Consider the following 17,513-nt stretch of genomic DNA (forward strand, 5'->3'; position numbering starts at 1 on the left):
TCAGTATTGAAGAGTCTTATGGTTTGCCTCCTTCCCTCTCTCTAACTTTTTTCCCCCCGTTCCACTCCCCCATGGTCTTCTGTTAAGTTTCTCAGGATCCACATATGAGTGAAAACATGATATCTGTCTTTCTCTGCCTGACTTATTTCACTTAGCATAACACTCTCCAGTTCCATCCACGTTGCTACAAATGGCCAGGTTTCATTCTTTCTCATTGCCAAGTAGTATTCCATTGTAAATATAAACCACATCTTCTTTATCCATTCATCAGTTGATGGGCATTTAGGCTCTTTCCATAATTTGGCTATTGTTGAAAGTGCTGCTATAAACATTGGGGTACAAGTGCCCCTATGCATCAGTACTCCTGTATCCCTTGGGTAAATTCCTAGCAGTGCTATTGCTGGGTCATAGGGTAGTTCTATTTTTAATTTTTTGAGGAGCCTCCACAGTGTTTTCCAGAGCGGCTGCACCAGTTTGCATTCCCACTAATGGTGCAAGAGGGTTCCCGTTTCTCCACATCTTCTCCAGCATCTACAGTCTCCTTATTTGTTCATTTTAGCCACTCTGACCGTGAGGTGATATCTCAGTATGGTTTTGATCTGTATTTTCCTGATGAGGAGTGATGTTGAGCATCTTCTCATGTGCCTGTTGACCATCTGGATATCTTCTTTAGAGAAGTGTCTTTTCATGTCTTCTGCCCATTTCTTCACTGGATTATTTGTTTTTTGGGTGTGGAGTTTGGTGAGTTCTTTATAGATTTTGGATACTAATGGCTGATTTGTTTCTAACAGGGCAGGTGGGCCAAGAAGGACCAGGCTAAGGGAGAAGTAGGCCTGCCCGCAAGTGGGGGCAAGGGGCCAGGGATGCAGATTCCTGCACAGGTGGTAAGAAAGTATATTGGACAGGCACGTGGTGTCCTGTCAGAGGGCACACCCTCCTTCGTACCTCCTCTGTGGCCTGGACTCATTGCTGTTACAGCATTGCAATGGCTTCTTTCATCTGTGTGCCTGCATCTCATGCTAGGCCCTCTGGAAACAGACCACGGAAAGACATGACAAGTGCCGTCTTTGGAGTCAGACCAACCAAAAGCAGAACCCTGGCTCTGCCATTTCCTAGCTATGCAGCCTAGAGCAAGTCGCTCAACCCTTCTGAGCCTCCAGCCCTCATCTGTCAAGTGGGCACAATAGTACCTACCTTAAAGGTTTTATTAGATAGTGTATGGAAGTGGCTTTGGACAGTATTCAGCAAATGAAAAGTACTTCATAAATGCTAGCTGCAGTTGAGAAAGCAGGAACCATGTCTCACTGAGCTCTGTGTCTTTGGCGCCTAGGTGAGGCTGGTATCTAGTAAGTGTTTTGCAAGTGCTCGTGTAGATTGAGCTGAAACTAGGTGAGGAGTTGGCCATAGACATACAAGAGGAGGTAGTGCAGGCAGGAGTGTGGGTATGGGGGGTTCTGAGAATCCACAGCACGCAATGATGTTAGGGTCCACGGGGGAGCCAGGAGGTTGGGTCTTGGGAGCCAGACTCTTCAGTGGCCTTCAAGTGTTAGGATATGAACAGGGCATTTGTTAAAAAGGTTTTTTTTTTCCTAGGGTCCAATTTAGCAGGTCTGGGATTGCCGACCTTGATGAATGCCAGGGGTTCCAATGGCTGCCCCCTGAGAGACCCCCACTGGTTGACGGGTCTTAAACCCAGATGCCTCCATGGGCCAGGTGGGTGACGTGGGCAGGGAAAGGGAGGTGCTGGACACTGTGGCCGACTGGAGAGCACAAACCTCATGTAGAGGGGCAGCCATCCTTGAAGCAGGGACTCAGTATTGCTGGATCTCTAGTTTTTCAAGAGAAGCTGAAAGTCAAGACTTTTAAGGGGGAATTTCATGATTTTTTTAAATGCTGAGAAATAAGTCAGATATTTGAAAATGCCGAAAGGCCAACTAAAACATGTCTGCAGACTGGAGATGAGTGGCCACTTGGAGCCCTTGATCTGGGGCAGTGGCTCTCACCCGGGGCAGTTTTGTGTCCCAGGGAACATTTGGCCACGTCTGGGATGATTTTTCTTGTCACAGCTTGGGGTGTGGGCGGGGAACGCTATAGGCATCTGGTGGTTAGAGGCCGCGGATGCTGTTAACCACCTTACAGTGCCCCAGAAGCCGCCCCCACCTTAAAGAGTTATGTGGCCAGAAAGGGAGTTTAGCTGGCATTAGCAGTGGGCAGAGGGAAAAGGCAGGGTCAGAGACACCTGCCACCTGATTTTTTAGACTTATTTGGGTCAGAGAAACTGGGCTCTGCCCTTTCAACACCAAGGAGCCAATGGCTGCCGTGGCTGGCCCCTTGTTGGCCAGGTATAATTGTTCTCTACACTGTGTACACTCCCTGTGCATGATGCAGCCCGCCACCCCCCAACCTCTGCAGGCATGAAAGTCATGCTAGAAATGTGGATGAGTGCGAATCTGTTGCCACTTGAGTCCCCAAGGGCTGGGTGTGATGGTCTGTTAGACATTATCAGGGTTTTGGCCTCCTGTTCCTGGTGGAATGTTTGGTTTGGGTTCCTCATTCAGTCATTTCTGGAACTGTAGTTGAGAATATTTCCCTTCCCAACCTAACAAAATAAAATGTCTTCGAGTTCTGCGCAGCTCAGTAACTCTTGGCCAAGTGCTCGCTCTGGGGCCAGCACAGTGCTTGGTGCCCAGGGGGAGACAAGCAGAGACTCGGGCAGGTTCCATCTGGGGGCTTACCGTCCCACTGAGAAGACGCAAGAAGCAGCCCTCCAGCCCTCCCCATGCAACCCACCCTCCACATGCCAGTGTCTTCATCTTCCTGAAGCAAGTTCTGGTCACCACTCTCTCCCACTCAGAAACCTGTGGCTCCCAGTTCCACTCTAAGTGATCTGGCCCAGCCTCCATTTCAAGCTTATTATCTGCAATTCTGTTACCATGCTCCTCTCTTTGCAAATCACACTTTTCCCTTGTCCTCGGTCTCTTGCCCTCACTCAGGCTGTGACCTAGAATGCCATCTCTGGCCATTCATGCAAAGTGAGGTGGCTCTGGTGGTACTCCCCGCCCCCCGCCGCCCCCATCCTCTTCATCACTTCATCCTGCATCACTTCATCTTTCACTCTTTATGGCCCTTTCTGCCTCCTGCCTTAGAATTATTATTATTATTATTTTTTTTTAAAGTTTTTTTATTTATTTTTGGGACAGAGAGAGACAGAGCATGAACGGGGGAGGGGCAGAGAGAGAGAGGGAGACACAGAATCGGAAACAGGCTCCAGACTCCGAGCCATCAGCCCAGAGCCTGACGCGGGGCTCGAACTCATGGACCGCGAGATCGTGACCTGGCTGAAGTCGGACGCTTAACCGACTGCGCCACCCAGGCGCCCCTAGAATTATTTGTCTTAACCCTTGACGCTACCAAACTGGGAGATTCTTAAGGGAAAAGTTAATTTAAAATTCAACTTTACGTTCCCTTTCTGGGCGACTTGCTAGCCTTGCCTCTGGCATCCAGTGGGTGTCGACCCAGCCTGTGCTACTGTTTCCCAAGCTCTTCATCTATGCCTGGCAGGGTGCCACCCAAAGTGGCTACCCAAAGTGTCATCTCTTTGTATCCTCACAGGGACTCTGGGACACTCATGACATCGCCCTACATTTACAGGTAAAAACCCTAAGGCTAGAGGAACTTTTACTTCATTCATTCATAGATTCATTCAACAAAATATGTAATGAGCACCCACCATGTGACAGGCTCTGTGGCATTGCAGGCACACAGGAGTGGGAAAGCAAGATATGGCAGATTGGGAAACCCAGAAGGCAGACTTTGAAACAGCTGAATTTAGCATCTAGCAAAATGCCAAGGGAGCAATCTTGGGGTCCACACATTGGGAAGGAAAGGGAGGGAGCAGTCATGCTGAAGGCAGCCTTGCTAGAAGGCTTGGACAGCTTTATGGAAAGTTCTAGAGAAGGAGCAGCCCTTCAGAGCTGTCCCAATTGAGGGAAAGGCAGACGTCTATGCCCACCATGCATTTATCTTTGGACAGACACAGGCCTTCAGGCTTTGGAAGGTCACATTGTCTACTGAGGCCATCCCTGAAGAGTGCTCCTGGCTGGGGGCTGTCTGCTGCTAGCCCTCCCAGCAGCTAGGATATCTGAGCATCAACCATCAGAGAGAAAATCTCTTTGTGCTCATGGGGCTTACATTCAAGTGGGGGAAACAAATGGTAAATAAATTGACACATAAACAAGCAAGCAAGATCATTGCCCTTCCCTTAATAAGTGCCAAGAAGGATACAAACAGGTGCTTATTTTACACATGGGGAAGCTGAGATGCCCAGAGGTTAACTGGCTTAAAGCCTCATTTCCAATCCTGGTCCCTGGCTCCAAAATTCAGCCCTCTCTACTGTGGAACCAGACCTGTGCTAATCATATAGAGCCTCATAAGTTAAGCTAAAGACCTGGGTCTTGATTTTGATTGAGGAGGCTCTGGAGGGAATAAAATACAAAATTATACTGGCATAGGCATGCAGAACTGGGGACAAGAGTTAGGGGCTTAGTTAAGGCACAGGTTTAGAAATCTGGGTCCCTGCAGTGATGATGTGCTTGTTCTGGGACTTGTGGTCCTAGTTACTTAGGTTGCCTTTGACTGCAAGCAAAAGAAAACCATAGTTTAAAGTGGCTTAACCAGCAAAGTCCCAGAAGTGGAAGTTCACTTGGAGGCAGGCTCTGGGTTCAGTTGAACCAGTTTCTCAGGAGGTCATGAAGGAGCCAGGTTTCTTTTGCTCTGCTACCCAAGGTTTCTTCCTCTTCTGGTCCTAAAATGCCTACTGGTAGCAGCTGGAGCCCTCAGTAGAGGAGGTAAAACCTTCCCTGAACCATCTTTGTCCTTCCGTTCTATCCAGTTAAGTCACATGTTTAGCCCTGGGCTAATAGTGCATACCAGAATCCAGAGTCAGCTTCCGTGGAAGAACTCAGCTGGAAGAATCAATAAAAAGCCAAATTCATGGCTCTTTTAGGAAGCAGAAAGGGTGTTGGGGATGGATGTTGGGGAGGGAGTCAGCCTTATCTGCTACAAAGAATAAAATTAAGCAGCTTGAAGGTAGGACACAGTGACAGATTGGATTGGAGGGGAAGAAATAAACAAATTTTTTCAAAATGACTCCAGGGGCACCTGAGTGGCTCACCTGGTTAAGCATCTGACTCTTGATTTCGGCTCAGGTCATGATGTCATGGTTCATGAGTTCGAACCCTGTGTCAGGCTCTGCTCTGATAGTGCAGAGCCTACTTGGGATTCTGTCTTTCTCTGCCCCTCCCCTGCTTGTGCACGTGCATGCATTCTCTTTCTCTCTGTCTCAAAGTAAATAAATAAACATTAAAAAAGAATAACTCCAAGGTTTCCCATTGCCATGCTTGGGAAGATATTATCCCATTGACCAAACTCAAGGAGATGGTGGAAATTTCATATTTGATTTTGGATAATTTTAGTTTGATATGATAAGGAGACATTAAAACCATATTGTTCTGCAACAGCTGAAGCTATAGGTCTTTGAACTTGGGCTCAAGCTATTTGAGGACAGAGCCAGGGAGAGAGGACTGCTACAGAAATGGTAACATGGCTGCGGGTCACTGAGAAGCAGAAGCTGGAGGCAGGAGTGTGTGTGGAGCTGGCAGGGGCAGGGCTTGAGAAAGCAAGGCTTGTGGGGGTTTCAGAGGCAGGACTTAGGAATTTATCTGACAGGGGTCTCTGCCCATGTGTGCAGTGACAGGGTACAAGGATGTTCACCACATCATTGTCTGAAATATTAAGAGTGACTGGAGACAACCTAAATATCCATTGCTATGGAGTTGGTTAATGAATTATGACATATCTGGTATATGGAACCCCAAGAAGCTGTTAAAAAAGGAGGATGCAGGAGCTGCATGGCTGCAAAGGAGAAATCTCAAACATATTGTTGGGTGGAAAAAAGCAAGATGAAAAGATGTGTATAGAATACATCTATTTGTGTTAAAAAAAAAAAAGAATATACACTATCCAAATGTATGTTTGTATATCTGTAGCTATTTCTGGAAGGTTTCAAGAGAAACTTCTTTTTTAAAATTATTATTATTTTGGAGAGATAGAGTGCAAGCAGGGGAGAGGGGCAGAGAGAGAGAGAGAGAGAGAGAGAGAGAGAGAGAGAAGGAGAAGGAGAAGGAGAATCTTTAGCAGGTTTCACACTCAGTGTAGAGCCTGACACAGGGCTTGATCCCACCACCCTGGGATCATGATCTGAGCCGAAATCAAGAGTTGGATGTTTAACCAACACCCACATGCCCCTCAAAAGAAACTTCTTGTTTTAAATTTTTTTTAATGTTTATTTATTTTTGGGGGGAGGAAGGGGCAGAGAGAGAGGGAGACATAGAATCCACAGCAGGCTCCAGGCTCTGAGTTGTCAGCACGGAGCTAGATGCAGGGCTCAAACCTAAGAACTGCAAAATCATGACCTGAGCTGAAGTTGGATGCTTAACTGGCTGAGCCACCCAGGTGCCCCAAAAGAAACTTCTAATAGCAGGTGTCTCTGGTGAGGTTCTGGGAGCCTGGGAGACTTCTTTTTAACTTTTTACTTTACTGGCTGTTAGAGTTTCTTTAACCATATGCATTTATTACCTATCATAAAAGTTAGATCATAAAAATAAATACATAAGAAACTGGGTCTTGGGTGTCAGAGAGGTTAGTGACACTGAGGACTGAGAGGAGGCCACTGGAGAGTGTCAGAGAGTCCAGAGTCAGCAGTGGGGCAAAAGTCAGGGGGAGGGGCCACAGGGGAAACTGAGGCACAGGCTGAGTGCTTCCTTGTGAGAATAAGGAATAGGAGATGAGCATAGCTGGTTAGGTTCATTGAGCACCACTGCAAATGCACGGGATGCAACAGAAGGTTCCCCTGCAAGCTCTGCACAGGAGGTTCTGCTCAGGCTCCGCTATGGTTTTGGACTGGGTCCCCTATCTTTAGCCACCAGAGCTTCAGGGAGGTCGAAGCAGATCTCTGGACTGCCTAAAGCTTTTGCTCTCTTTTAAGAGATCTTGTGCAGGCAAGGGCTACCTTCAGATGGGCGCTTTCTGGCAATTGCAGTACCAGAAGCTGAGAGAAGGACTATGGGGTGAGGAGAAGGAGCCTAGAAAGTCATCATGTCTGGTCCTGACTCTTCCTCTGTCACTGCTGAGTGCGGGGGCTCCTGACCTAAGTGGGGAAGGGAGGAAGGCTGGTCTCTGCCCATCTTTTGCTGGTCATGCTTGAGCTGAGGGAGCTGAAAGGGGGGAGCAGGATGACTCAGCTCTCAGGCAGCAGAGATCAGGTCTCCTGTTTTCTTTCTTTCTTTTTTTTTTTTTTTTAAGTTCAAGTATAATTAACATACAGTGTTATATTAGTGTCAGGTGTACAAAATAATGATTCAACAATTCTATACATTAGTGCACATCACTGTAAGTGTACTCTTAATCCCCTTCACCTATTTCTTCAAATTTAAAAAAAAAATTTTTTTTAATTTATTTTTGAGAGAGAGACAGTGAGACAGAGCATGAGAGGGTAAGGGGCAGAGAGAGCAATGAGACACAGAATCTGAAACAGGCTTCAGGCTCTGAGCTGTCAGCACAGAGCCTGATGTGGGGCTTGAACCCACGAACCACGAGGTCGTGACCTGAGCCGAGGTCAGACGCTTCACGGACTGAGCCACCCTGGTGCACTGCACCCCCCTTCACCTATTTCACCCATCCTCCCACCCCTCACCCCTCTGGCAGCCACCAATTTTTCCCTGTATTTAAAAGTCCATTTTGGGGGTTGTCTTTTTTTGTTTTGTTTCTTAAATTCCACATATGAGTGAAACCATACGGTATTTGTCTTCCTCTGACTGGCTTATTTAATTTAGCATTGTACCCTCTAGGTTCCTCCATGTTGTTGCAAATGGCAAGGTTTCATTCTGAATAACATTCCATTACATATATATATATATACACTGTATCTTTATCCATTCATTGATGGGTACTTGGGCTGCTTCTATATCTTGACTATTGTAAATAATGCTGCCATAAACATAAGGGTGCATATATCTTTTAGAATTAGTGTTCATTTTATTTAGGTAAATACCCAATAGTGAAATTACTGAATATTATGGTATTTCTATTTTTGATTTTTTGAGGAACATCCATACTGCTTTCTACAGTGGCTGCACCAGTTTGCATTCCCACCAATAGTGCATGAGGGTTCCTTTTTCTCCACGCCCTTACCAACACTTGTTGTTCCTTGTGTTTTTGATTTTTCAGGGCTCCCATTTTCAACATGGAAACTTCACATGATAGTCCAGGCAAACAGGGAAAGTATTAACCAAAATAATAATAATAATGATGATGATGATGATGATGATAATAATACCTTAAGTAACAGAGAATCCTAAACTCTTCAGGCTGGGTGAGACCTGGAGGTGATTTGTCAATTGTATTCTGAACTGCATTTCTCAATATACTAAATGTGTATGTCACCTCATGGAAAAAAGATTGAGGTCGTCTAAACTGTATACTACAGCTCTCTGTAGAAAGCCGTGCATATAAGAGTGTGAAAGCCTCTGAAAAGTCCTGCATAAGAGAACCTATCTCTCTTTGTTCAACTAGCTTTCCCAAGTGTATTTGCCTACAAAAGCCTCTGCCCCCTTTTTTAGTATAGCACTCAGCAGTGACCCCCAGACCAAGCTTTGTGATGCTCTAGTTTATTTATAGATGCGTAAGTAAGACTCCAGGGCCACATGGCCCATCAGTGATGCAGTGGAGGCAACAACCTTGATCTTTTTGTCTTGTGCTCCATCCAGTCTGTTAACCTGTACTGTTCATGATGAATTGAGATGCTAGGTCATTATTTCTCAAACTGTGTTCTGTGGAACCCCACTCTCATGAGATGCTAATGAGTATTGAGCCAGGGACACAGACTCTGGTCACATCAGCTTAGGACCCACCGAATTAAAGAAAGACGAACAGATTGATTGGCTGTGGGCTTCTCAGAATCTTTAACATGATGATGTCTCTGTAAATCACCAATGCAGGGAGGTAGAAGGTTCCTCAACTTATTTGGCCAGGGAATATTCCTTTTGCAAGGGGCCCCTCTCTGTGGATTTGTGTCATGGACACAAGTTGAGGAATTCAAGTCTAGATCAATGAAGTTTATGTTGGTTTCTGTACCCATTCCCACCCCATCCCAAGTATTCCTGCCCTTTCTGTGTTGAAAAGGAAATTGGTCAATGCAACCAGTGACTTTCTGGTTCTGACATTTGTTCTTTCATATTCCAGAGCAAGGAGATTGGTCTGCAGATGCATGAGGAGCTCCTGAAGGTCACCAATGAGCTCTACACAGTAAGTCCTGCTCAGGCTCTGTTGCTGTTTGGCATCGGGTCCTCTTTCTTCAGCACCAGGAGCCAAAGGGAGTCTAAACCAGAGACCTGGAATGACTGTGGACATTTTTGCTCTGTCTGTGCCCCAATGACTGGGAGTCATCATGGTGGGCTGTAATGGTTTGCAACCCTGGCTTCTGATTCTGTATACCTGGAGTGGGGCCCTGGGCATGTTTAGTTTGTATAAGTTCACAAGAGACTTGCATGACCTACCTGCTGTGTGTTACCTGTAAAAGCAGAATACACAAGGTCAAGGTGGGGACAGCATGGACATAAAATCTCCTGAGACAGAGATGTGGGTTTGGAGTCAGGTGCAACAGGCTGAAGTTGACGCCTGCTGCCTATGATGGTAGGTATGTAGCTCATCTGGGTTTCCGTATTCTCGTCTGCAACATGGAGCACTGTTCGGAGGATCACATGAGTTGAAGGGGGTGATCATTCCTTGTCATCTCCAAGGAATGATTTCGGAACAGTACAGCTTGGCCTAGAACTGACCTTGCTACTGATGTGGAGGTGAGATCTGACTGGACTTGAAATGGGTATTAGAATCCAAGTCGGTGAATGGGGAACACAGGCACACCAGGTTATGATGCACGAGTTGACTGATTGTGCCTCGAGGGCCCTTGGGCTTCTTTATGGAAGAATGTGGTGAGCCCCAGAGACAACCTGGGGTGAACAGGGCAAGGTAGCCCCAGCAGATGGAGCTTGAGACTCTTCACTGCCAGAGACAGTCAGGACAGATGAAAACTGTTGTATTTTAAGTATATCAGGGTTCCTTATGAAGTTTCTCATTAAAAGTGGGGATTCTGCTGCTGAAATCATATGGAAGGAAGGGAAAGAATAGCAGGCTGTGAGAAGACCCCTCTCTTAGATGTTATTATCTTTCTATCTTCACATCCCATGCGGCCAGCAGGTAGTGGACTCCTCAGGGGCCAAGAGCTTTTGCCCAAGAGCCTGGACCTCAAGTTGAAAGTCTTGCCTCAGACTCCAGCCAGCTATGGGACTTTGGGCAAAGCATTTACTTCTCTGGGCTTCAGTCTCCCACTCAGTTACATGGGGACTTTCCCGATTCAGAATTCTGTAGAGGACTTTGTAGACCAGCGTTCCCCATTCTAGGTCCTTCTTATGTTCCTCAGGAACCTCTTTGAATGAATCACTCTCCTCTATGGTATTTCAACACCTGGGTCCTGGTCCCAGGGACCACCCCGCCCCCGTCAGACACACACAGAGCTGCTCCCACCCAGATTTCTAACCTTTCCTCTGGGCTTCAGCCGGGCTTCTCTCCTTGACACCCTCTGTACACCCCAAATACTGCCCCGCTTGACCCCTTTACCCTATAGCTCCCCCTGCTTACAACTGCCCTCTTTCCTTCTCTGCTTGTGTGTGTCATACTCATTTTTCAAACCCAGACCAAACTCCACCTTTAGAAAGCAATTACCTCTGGGCTTTGAAATCTTATGGCAGTTGAAAAAAAATCTGTCATGTTATCTCTGTGTCGCCAGTTGGCGTGCAATCTCCCTAGAGCCAGATCTTGGTCAGTAACGGTGCACTTAATGCCCAGAGACTCTGTTTGAACCCAGTTGTATGGCCTCTGGCACTTCACCTCTCAGTCTTGCCTGTGACCAACAGGGCTGGCAGGTGTAAACTGGACAGAGCAGGCGGGGATTTGGAAGACGGTGCTGGTGCCCAGCACAGTGCCCTGAACCCAGCAGGCGCTCTGCGCGCACTTGCCCTCACTGGCCACGGGCAGGGCAGCTGGACAGGAACGCCACTGGTGTCAGATGTTCAGGCCAGGCAGGAAGGTCAGTCCCTGCTTCCTGTGTTTATGGCAGCCTGACGATGGCCTCAGAGCTGGTGGAGGAGGAAGGGGCAGCACCTCCTCAGTTTTCTCCTGCAGCCCCTCGTGGAGGGATGAGAGCCTCAGAATGCCAGCAGCAACCTCCAGCTCATTTATTGACGGCATGCTGAGTCTTCAGTGGTTGCCCCGAAAGCATTTAAATTCAAGCACCTGGGGCTGCCTACTATTTACCCAGTACTGCATGAGGCATGGTGGTGGGCTGTGAACATTTGAAGAATTCATCTTTGAAGTATCTTGTGTATCCCCAGTGTTCCCAGGGTGCTTGCTGAAGCAGAAGAGGGAGGGATGTATGAATACATGAACAAAAGTGGTTTTGCCTACAATGAGTTTCGAATCTGAGCACGGAGACAAGACTAAAGTACGCGAACTGGTGATACAGCAGTCTGAAACAGAGTGTGGTATCTGCTGGATATGTGGACTCCGAGGGGTAGGCACCCAGACCCTGAACTCTGTGGGGGCTGTGCCGTGCTCTCCACAGTGTGCCCAGAGCCTGTGGCAGTGCGTGCACATAGTAGGTGATTGATGCACACTTACTGAGTGAAGAAACGAGAGGGAGAGTGTGCATGTGCAAGAGAAATGGAAGGTTCAGAAAAGCGATGGCTCCAGGTAGGCTGCTGTGATCAAGGGTGAGTGTTGAGCTTGGTGCCTCTGGAGGGGTAGGATGAAAGAACAGAGGGGTAGAGGGGAGGAGAAAGGGAATTCTCGGCAGGGGAGGCAGACTACAGATGGGTCTGGGTCTGAACCCTTGCTGCACCACCTACCGGCTTGGCCAGGTCAGTTAACGTCTTGGACCTCATTTTCTTTATTGTCAAAACAAGGATAGTAACAAAGGATAGTGGGATCCCAAGCACCCAAGCACATCCCACATGTGCTTGGGATGTGTGTCACACAGTATGAGGTGTTTTGTATGTATTATTTAATTAGCATGTTCTACAGGTAAAGAAACTGAGACACATAGAAGTACCTTGCTTAAGGCCTTGGTAGCAGTTTTCAGTGGCTACCTAACAAATGATGTCAAAACTCAGTGACTTATGATTTTGTTGGTTGGCGATTTGGGCTGAGTTCAACCAGGGCTGCTGATACAGCTCTGGATTTCTGGCCAGTTAAAAAAAGAGCCCAAAATGGGAAACACCCAGTGTGCCAGCACTTCTCAAGCCTCTGCTTGTGTCATACTTGCAAATATGCTATTGGCCAAAGCAAGTCACACAGCCAAGTCCATGGTTGAGGTGTGGAGGAGTGAACATCACCTCTTAGAGGGAGTTACTTGCGAAGTCACAAGGCAAAGGGGCATCCCTACAGCCAGGGAGGGGGCTGTTGTGGCCGTCTTTGCAAACAGCCCACTGCAGCTGCCCAGCTGCTAAGGACTCTGTGGACCCCAAATCTCACGCTTCATTATTAGGGATGTCTTTTGAGCACTTTCTAGTTACCATGCCTCGTTACTAGAATTCCCCTCCTTTCCCAGCCCCAGAGTCATGACAGCAGTGACTGAGGAACAAATGATGTAGAAAACATTGTCCAGTAAGCCTCACTTTAGTTCTTTTCATGTTTTCTAGAGGAGGTGACATGTTAAGGAAGTAATACTGGGCACAGTGATGATAGAGATAAATGCTAAGGCCATCCATCACCCACTTTAGGGAAAAGCTTGTCTCCATCTGAGACCAGGGTGTGGAGGAGACTGCAGTCCTGGGCATTTTGTTCATTTGTTTGTTCACTCACTCACTCACTCACTCACTCACTCACTCACTCAAAAAGCCTTCCCTCTGCCCAGTCTTCATCACCTTTCTAAAACGTGAGGTGCCCTCCTTTCTAAAACATGCCAGCATGTATGCAAGCACAAGTGCATGTGTGAGCGCGCACACACACACACACACACACACACCCTGTCTTACCTCACCTCTTTTTCCCTGAACTCCCATCAGTCTGACCTACTACCTCTCTCGGTCATCATATGTTGGCCTGGGAGGAGAAAAGGGCAGAAGTTGAGAGTGTGGGCCTATGTGCCAATGGTTCCTGAAGAAGCAAAAACAAAACAAACAACAATAAAAAAACCACTGTTTTCATTATTTAGCTAAGAATATGTTCAGATTTTTTGATACAGCCCTAGATCATGAAATGTATCTGTTCTTTTGAAGTGACAAATACTGTAACATCCCCCTTATGGCCCTTTCTTTGTGCCCTGTCACTGTGCTCCAGACTCTCCCAGGCAGGGCTTCGGGAGGGGCCCCTGAGACTTGTTTCAGGGTGATGTGGAGTGCCCGCACCTAGCCACAGCTGGTGACAGGTAGATACTAATTGGAGTAATGAATGGACTCCACTTTCCAGTTGTTCAGGCTTTGATTTGATTTTGCACCGGGCTCAGGGATATGAAATCAACTCTGGACCCCCAGGCAAATTTTTGCAAGGGCATTTCCTTTCTGATGCCCACCCTCAGGGATGCAGGAGGTAGAGACAGCCTGAGACTAGGAGCCCAGAAGCCTGGGTTCTGGCTCCAGTTCCATCCCAGGCTCACGTTGAGTCTTCCTAGACTGACATCTCCACATCTATTGTCATTCAGGTGTGACTACCATGGTTCCATCGTGTCATTGGGCCCTGTCTCCTTTATTTAATATTTTTCATCAAATTGACTCACTTAAAACTCTCAGTGTCCTAATTAATTAGTGGAAAAGCAACCTTGTGTATTGGGAAGAGTCCAGGTTTTAGAGTCAGCATGGCCTGGGTTCAACGCCTTGTCAGTTGTCAAACCCTCTGAGCCTCAGTCCCTCTCTAGACTGTGGGGATGTTACCAGCTCATCGCTGGATTGTTCCAAGAAGAGTGAGTGAAAGAGAGCATAGCGTAATGCCTGGCAAACACTAGTGCTAAATCGTGTGTTTTATGAAAGAATGAAGCATAAATATTTTTCTTGTATACTTCCGTGTGTTTCCTCTCCCCTCCATCCCCCCTTGTCACAGGGCCAGCCAGAGACCTAAGAATGTTTTGCCTGAAAAATAGCAATCACCAGCTGACCACTTTCCCATCCCTGAGGCTTGCTCTCTATTATTCATACTCCATACTCCAGCCAGAGAGACTTTCTCTTTTAAAAGATTGTTGAATATTTAATGGGGCATCTGGGTGGCTCAGTCAGTTAAGCGTCTGACCTCGGCTCAGGTCATGATCTCGTGGTTCATGGGTTCGAGCCCCACATTGGGCTGTGTGCTGACAGCTCAGAGCCTGGAGCCTGCTTGGAGTTCTGTGTCTCCCTCTCTCTCTGCCCCTCCCCTGATCACACTCCGTCTGCCTGTCTCTTTCTCTCTCAAAAATAAATAAACATGAAAAAAATTGTTGAATATTTAAATTTAGAAATAGATAATACATGCACTCAGTAAAAAGCAATGCTTAAGCAGTATAAAAAATTCCATGATGAGAAGTGTATCTCTGTTGCCGGAGTCCCCCTTACTCCATACAACCTGGGTTACTCGTTTCTAGTTCAGCAGTATCCTCTCACAGAGATGTTTGGTTCATCAAAGAGCATACGCGTGTGGACGTATCCTGCACACCCCTGTTTTTACACAAGTAGTAACACCTGGACCTACAGTTCTGCATCTTGGTTTTGTGGTTATATCTTGGAGATTGTTTCATATCCCTAATAATCAGTCTCCACACTTATATGATGCTTGCCATGTGCTGGGTACTGGGCTAAATGCTTTGCATCTCTTAATTCATTTCATCCTCACCGTAACTCGTTGAGGTAGTGATAGTATTACCACCCCATTTTATCTTAACTTTATTTGTTTTTGAGAGAGAGAGAGAGAGGATCCTAAGCAGACTCTGCACTGTCAGCATGGAGCCCAATGTGGGGCCCAAACCCACGAATCATGAGATCATGACCTGAGCCGAAATCAAGAGTTGGATTCCCAACTGACTGAGCCATCACCCCACTTTAGAGATGAGGGATCTGAGGCCCAGAGAGGTCAGGTGGCCAGCCCAAGGTCACCTAGCTGGGGAGTGGCAGAGATTGCTCCTAGTCTACTCCCCAAAGCTACTTAAATAAATAAATTTAGTTATTTAAATATATATAAAGTCCTATCTGCATTTGTTTTGGAAGGTTATGATAGTTCACATTAGCGAATGAAAAACAAAGTGGTATAAACAGAAGGGTTTTGCAAGTTAGATGAAGATACAACAGTGCTCCTTCCTGCTGACATGCGAGCACCAAACTGAGTTTTCCCTCCTGATAAATTGAAAGGGTTAACCACACATCTGGAACACCTGAAAACTATCTTGCTGACACAGGTGGTTCCCATCTCACACTTTGGGAAATGCCAACCAGTGCAAGTTAGCTGGGCTCTGGCCCTTGATTTCGCCCATCTGTGGCATGAAGGCACGAAACTCGAGGAGCTCTGAGTCCCCTCTCCAGCTTTTATCCTCATGCCACATCACTGTTGGTGGCAGACAAGGGCATGTCTCCCAACACAGGGCAAGGCAGGCTCTGCCAGACCATCGCAGCCTGCTGGCTAGCGTGTGGCCCGGGTTCATCTACGGGTGGGAGCAGTCCAAAGGAGAACAAGGGGACAAGGTTTCCCTCCAGACAACCTCCTCCTCTCCCAGCTCTCCTGCCAAGACATTTGTTCGGTCACTCAGCATACCTGTGCTGATCCTCCACTGTGTCCGGAAGATGGGATATCGTTACACCGTGCGACGAATGTCCTTGTGGAGACATAGACATGGTGGGAAGAGGGGTGGGGAGATGAAGTCCAGCTGGGCATCAAGAAGGCCACAGAGAAGAGATGCCATTTAGTTTGGATCTGAAGGACAGGGGACTTCCCTGGGCTGGAGGAAGGCCAGGGGGAAGCCCTGAAGGCAATAGCGAGGCAGAAGCTGGGGTGTGGGACAGGCATCCCCTGCTCGGTCAGTCGGTATTGCCTGGTTGTGAGTTGGGCACTGAGGTGGGCAGTGGGGTGGCTATCAGGGACTCATTCAATAACTAGGGATGGGAATCCATGCGTACTGAGGAAGTGAAGAATCATTGTATTGGATCTCAGAGGCTCACACACTTGTTTGTCTCCCGAGTAGGGTGTGTATTTCCATGAGGCACAACACCTTGTCTGTTTTCCACACAGTAGTATTGCCAGCACCTGCCAGTACCTGGCATATCATAAACTGCTCAATAGATATGTAATGATCCGGGTGTAACTGTTCTCCCCAAACCTTCAGTAGGCTCACCAGATCAAAGGCAGGAGACTGCTCCCTCTCTCACTTTTCCTCCTTCCTTTCTTTCTGTCTCTTTCTCCTCCTTCCCTCTTTCCTTCCATGGTTCATCCACCTATCCATCCATCCCCTCTCTCTTTTGATTTTGCTTTCCTCTGTGATGTCTTCATGATCAGGCAGTCTTCTCCCAGGGGTGACAAATATGTCCCCCACTGCAAGCTCACTTTCTATCAGCTCAGTGTATCCTGTGGAAAATTAATTTGCCCTTCCCAGCATTTCCAACAAAGCCCTGGGCTGTCTCTGATTGACCTGGCTGGGGTCTTGGGCTCCAATCACTGTGGCCAGGTTAACATAATGTTTACTGATTGGCCAGGCATGTGTCTCCTGCCCACCCCCGCATCTCCTGCCCACTCCTGGATTGGAGGGTGGTGTCAGTTTCCCATGAACCACTGGGACTGAGAGTGCCGGAGGGGAATTTTTGGGGATTTCCTCAAAGAAAATCAGGAAGCTGTTCCAGAAGAATGAGGACTGGATGATCCTAGGCAGAGAAAAACAACAGATGTCCACTGAGGGGGAGTATTGGGGGAGTATAAGGAGGTGACTCCATTGACTAGTACTGAAACACCTGATATGCTTCTACCTGTAAGCTATTCCTCAAACCTATTTGACTCCTGCTCATTCTGGCCTTAGCACTCACACTGCTCCCTTTTTCTGGAATATTCCACCTCAACTCTTGCCCTGTTCACCCAGGTAACAGCTATTACTTCAAGGTTCAGTTTAGATGTCACTTCCTCCAGAAAGCCATCCTTTATCACATTGCATTTCCCTCATCACAGCACTTGTTACACTGTGTGATCATCACTTGTGAACTTGTCCATGTCCCTACTGCAGTGTGTATTCTTTGATGGTGGAGACCCTTTCTTTTTTTTTTTTTTTTTTTTTAAATTTATTTATTTATTTAATTATTCTTTAATATATGAAATTTACTGTCAAATTGGTTTCCATACAACACCCAGTGCTCATCCCAAAAGGTGCCCTCCTCAATACCCATCACCCACCCTGCCCTCCC

At 47.2% G+C, this 17,513-nt stretch overlaps 1 protein-coding gene across 7 annotated transcripts in view; it reads left to right on the plus strand.

Moving 5' to 3' along the window:
- Positions 1 to 17,513, plus strand: part of SRGAP3 (SLIT-ROBO Rho GTPase activating protein 3) — a 264,778-nt gene that overhangs the window by 161,613 nt on the left and 85,652 nt on the right. For all 7 annotated transcript variants that reach the window (XM_058726125.1, XM_058726126.1, XM_058726130.1 and 4 more), the window contains exon 4: positions 9,301 to 9,363. In XM_058726125.1, the coding sequence (XP_058582108.1) occupies positions 9,301 to 9,363 (63 nt within the window). The remainder of the gene's footprint in view (positions 1 to 9,300; positions 9,364 to 17,513) is intronic.

This window comes from Neofelis nebulosa, chromosome 4, assembly GCF_028018385.1.
Source record: "Neofelis nebulosa isolate mNeoNeb1 chromosome 4, mNeoNeb1.pri, whole genome shotgun sequence".
NCBI lineage: Eukaryota > Metazoa > Chordata > Mammalia > Carnivora > Felidae > Neofelis > Neofelis nebulosa.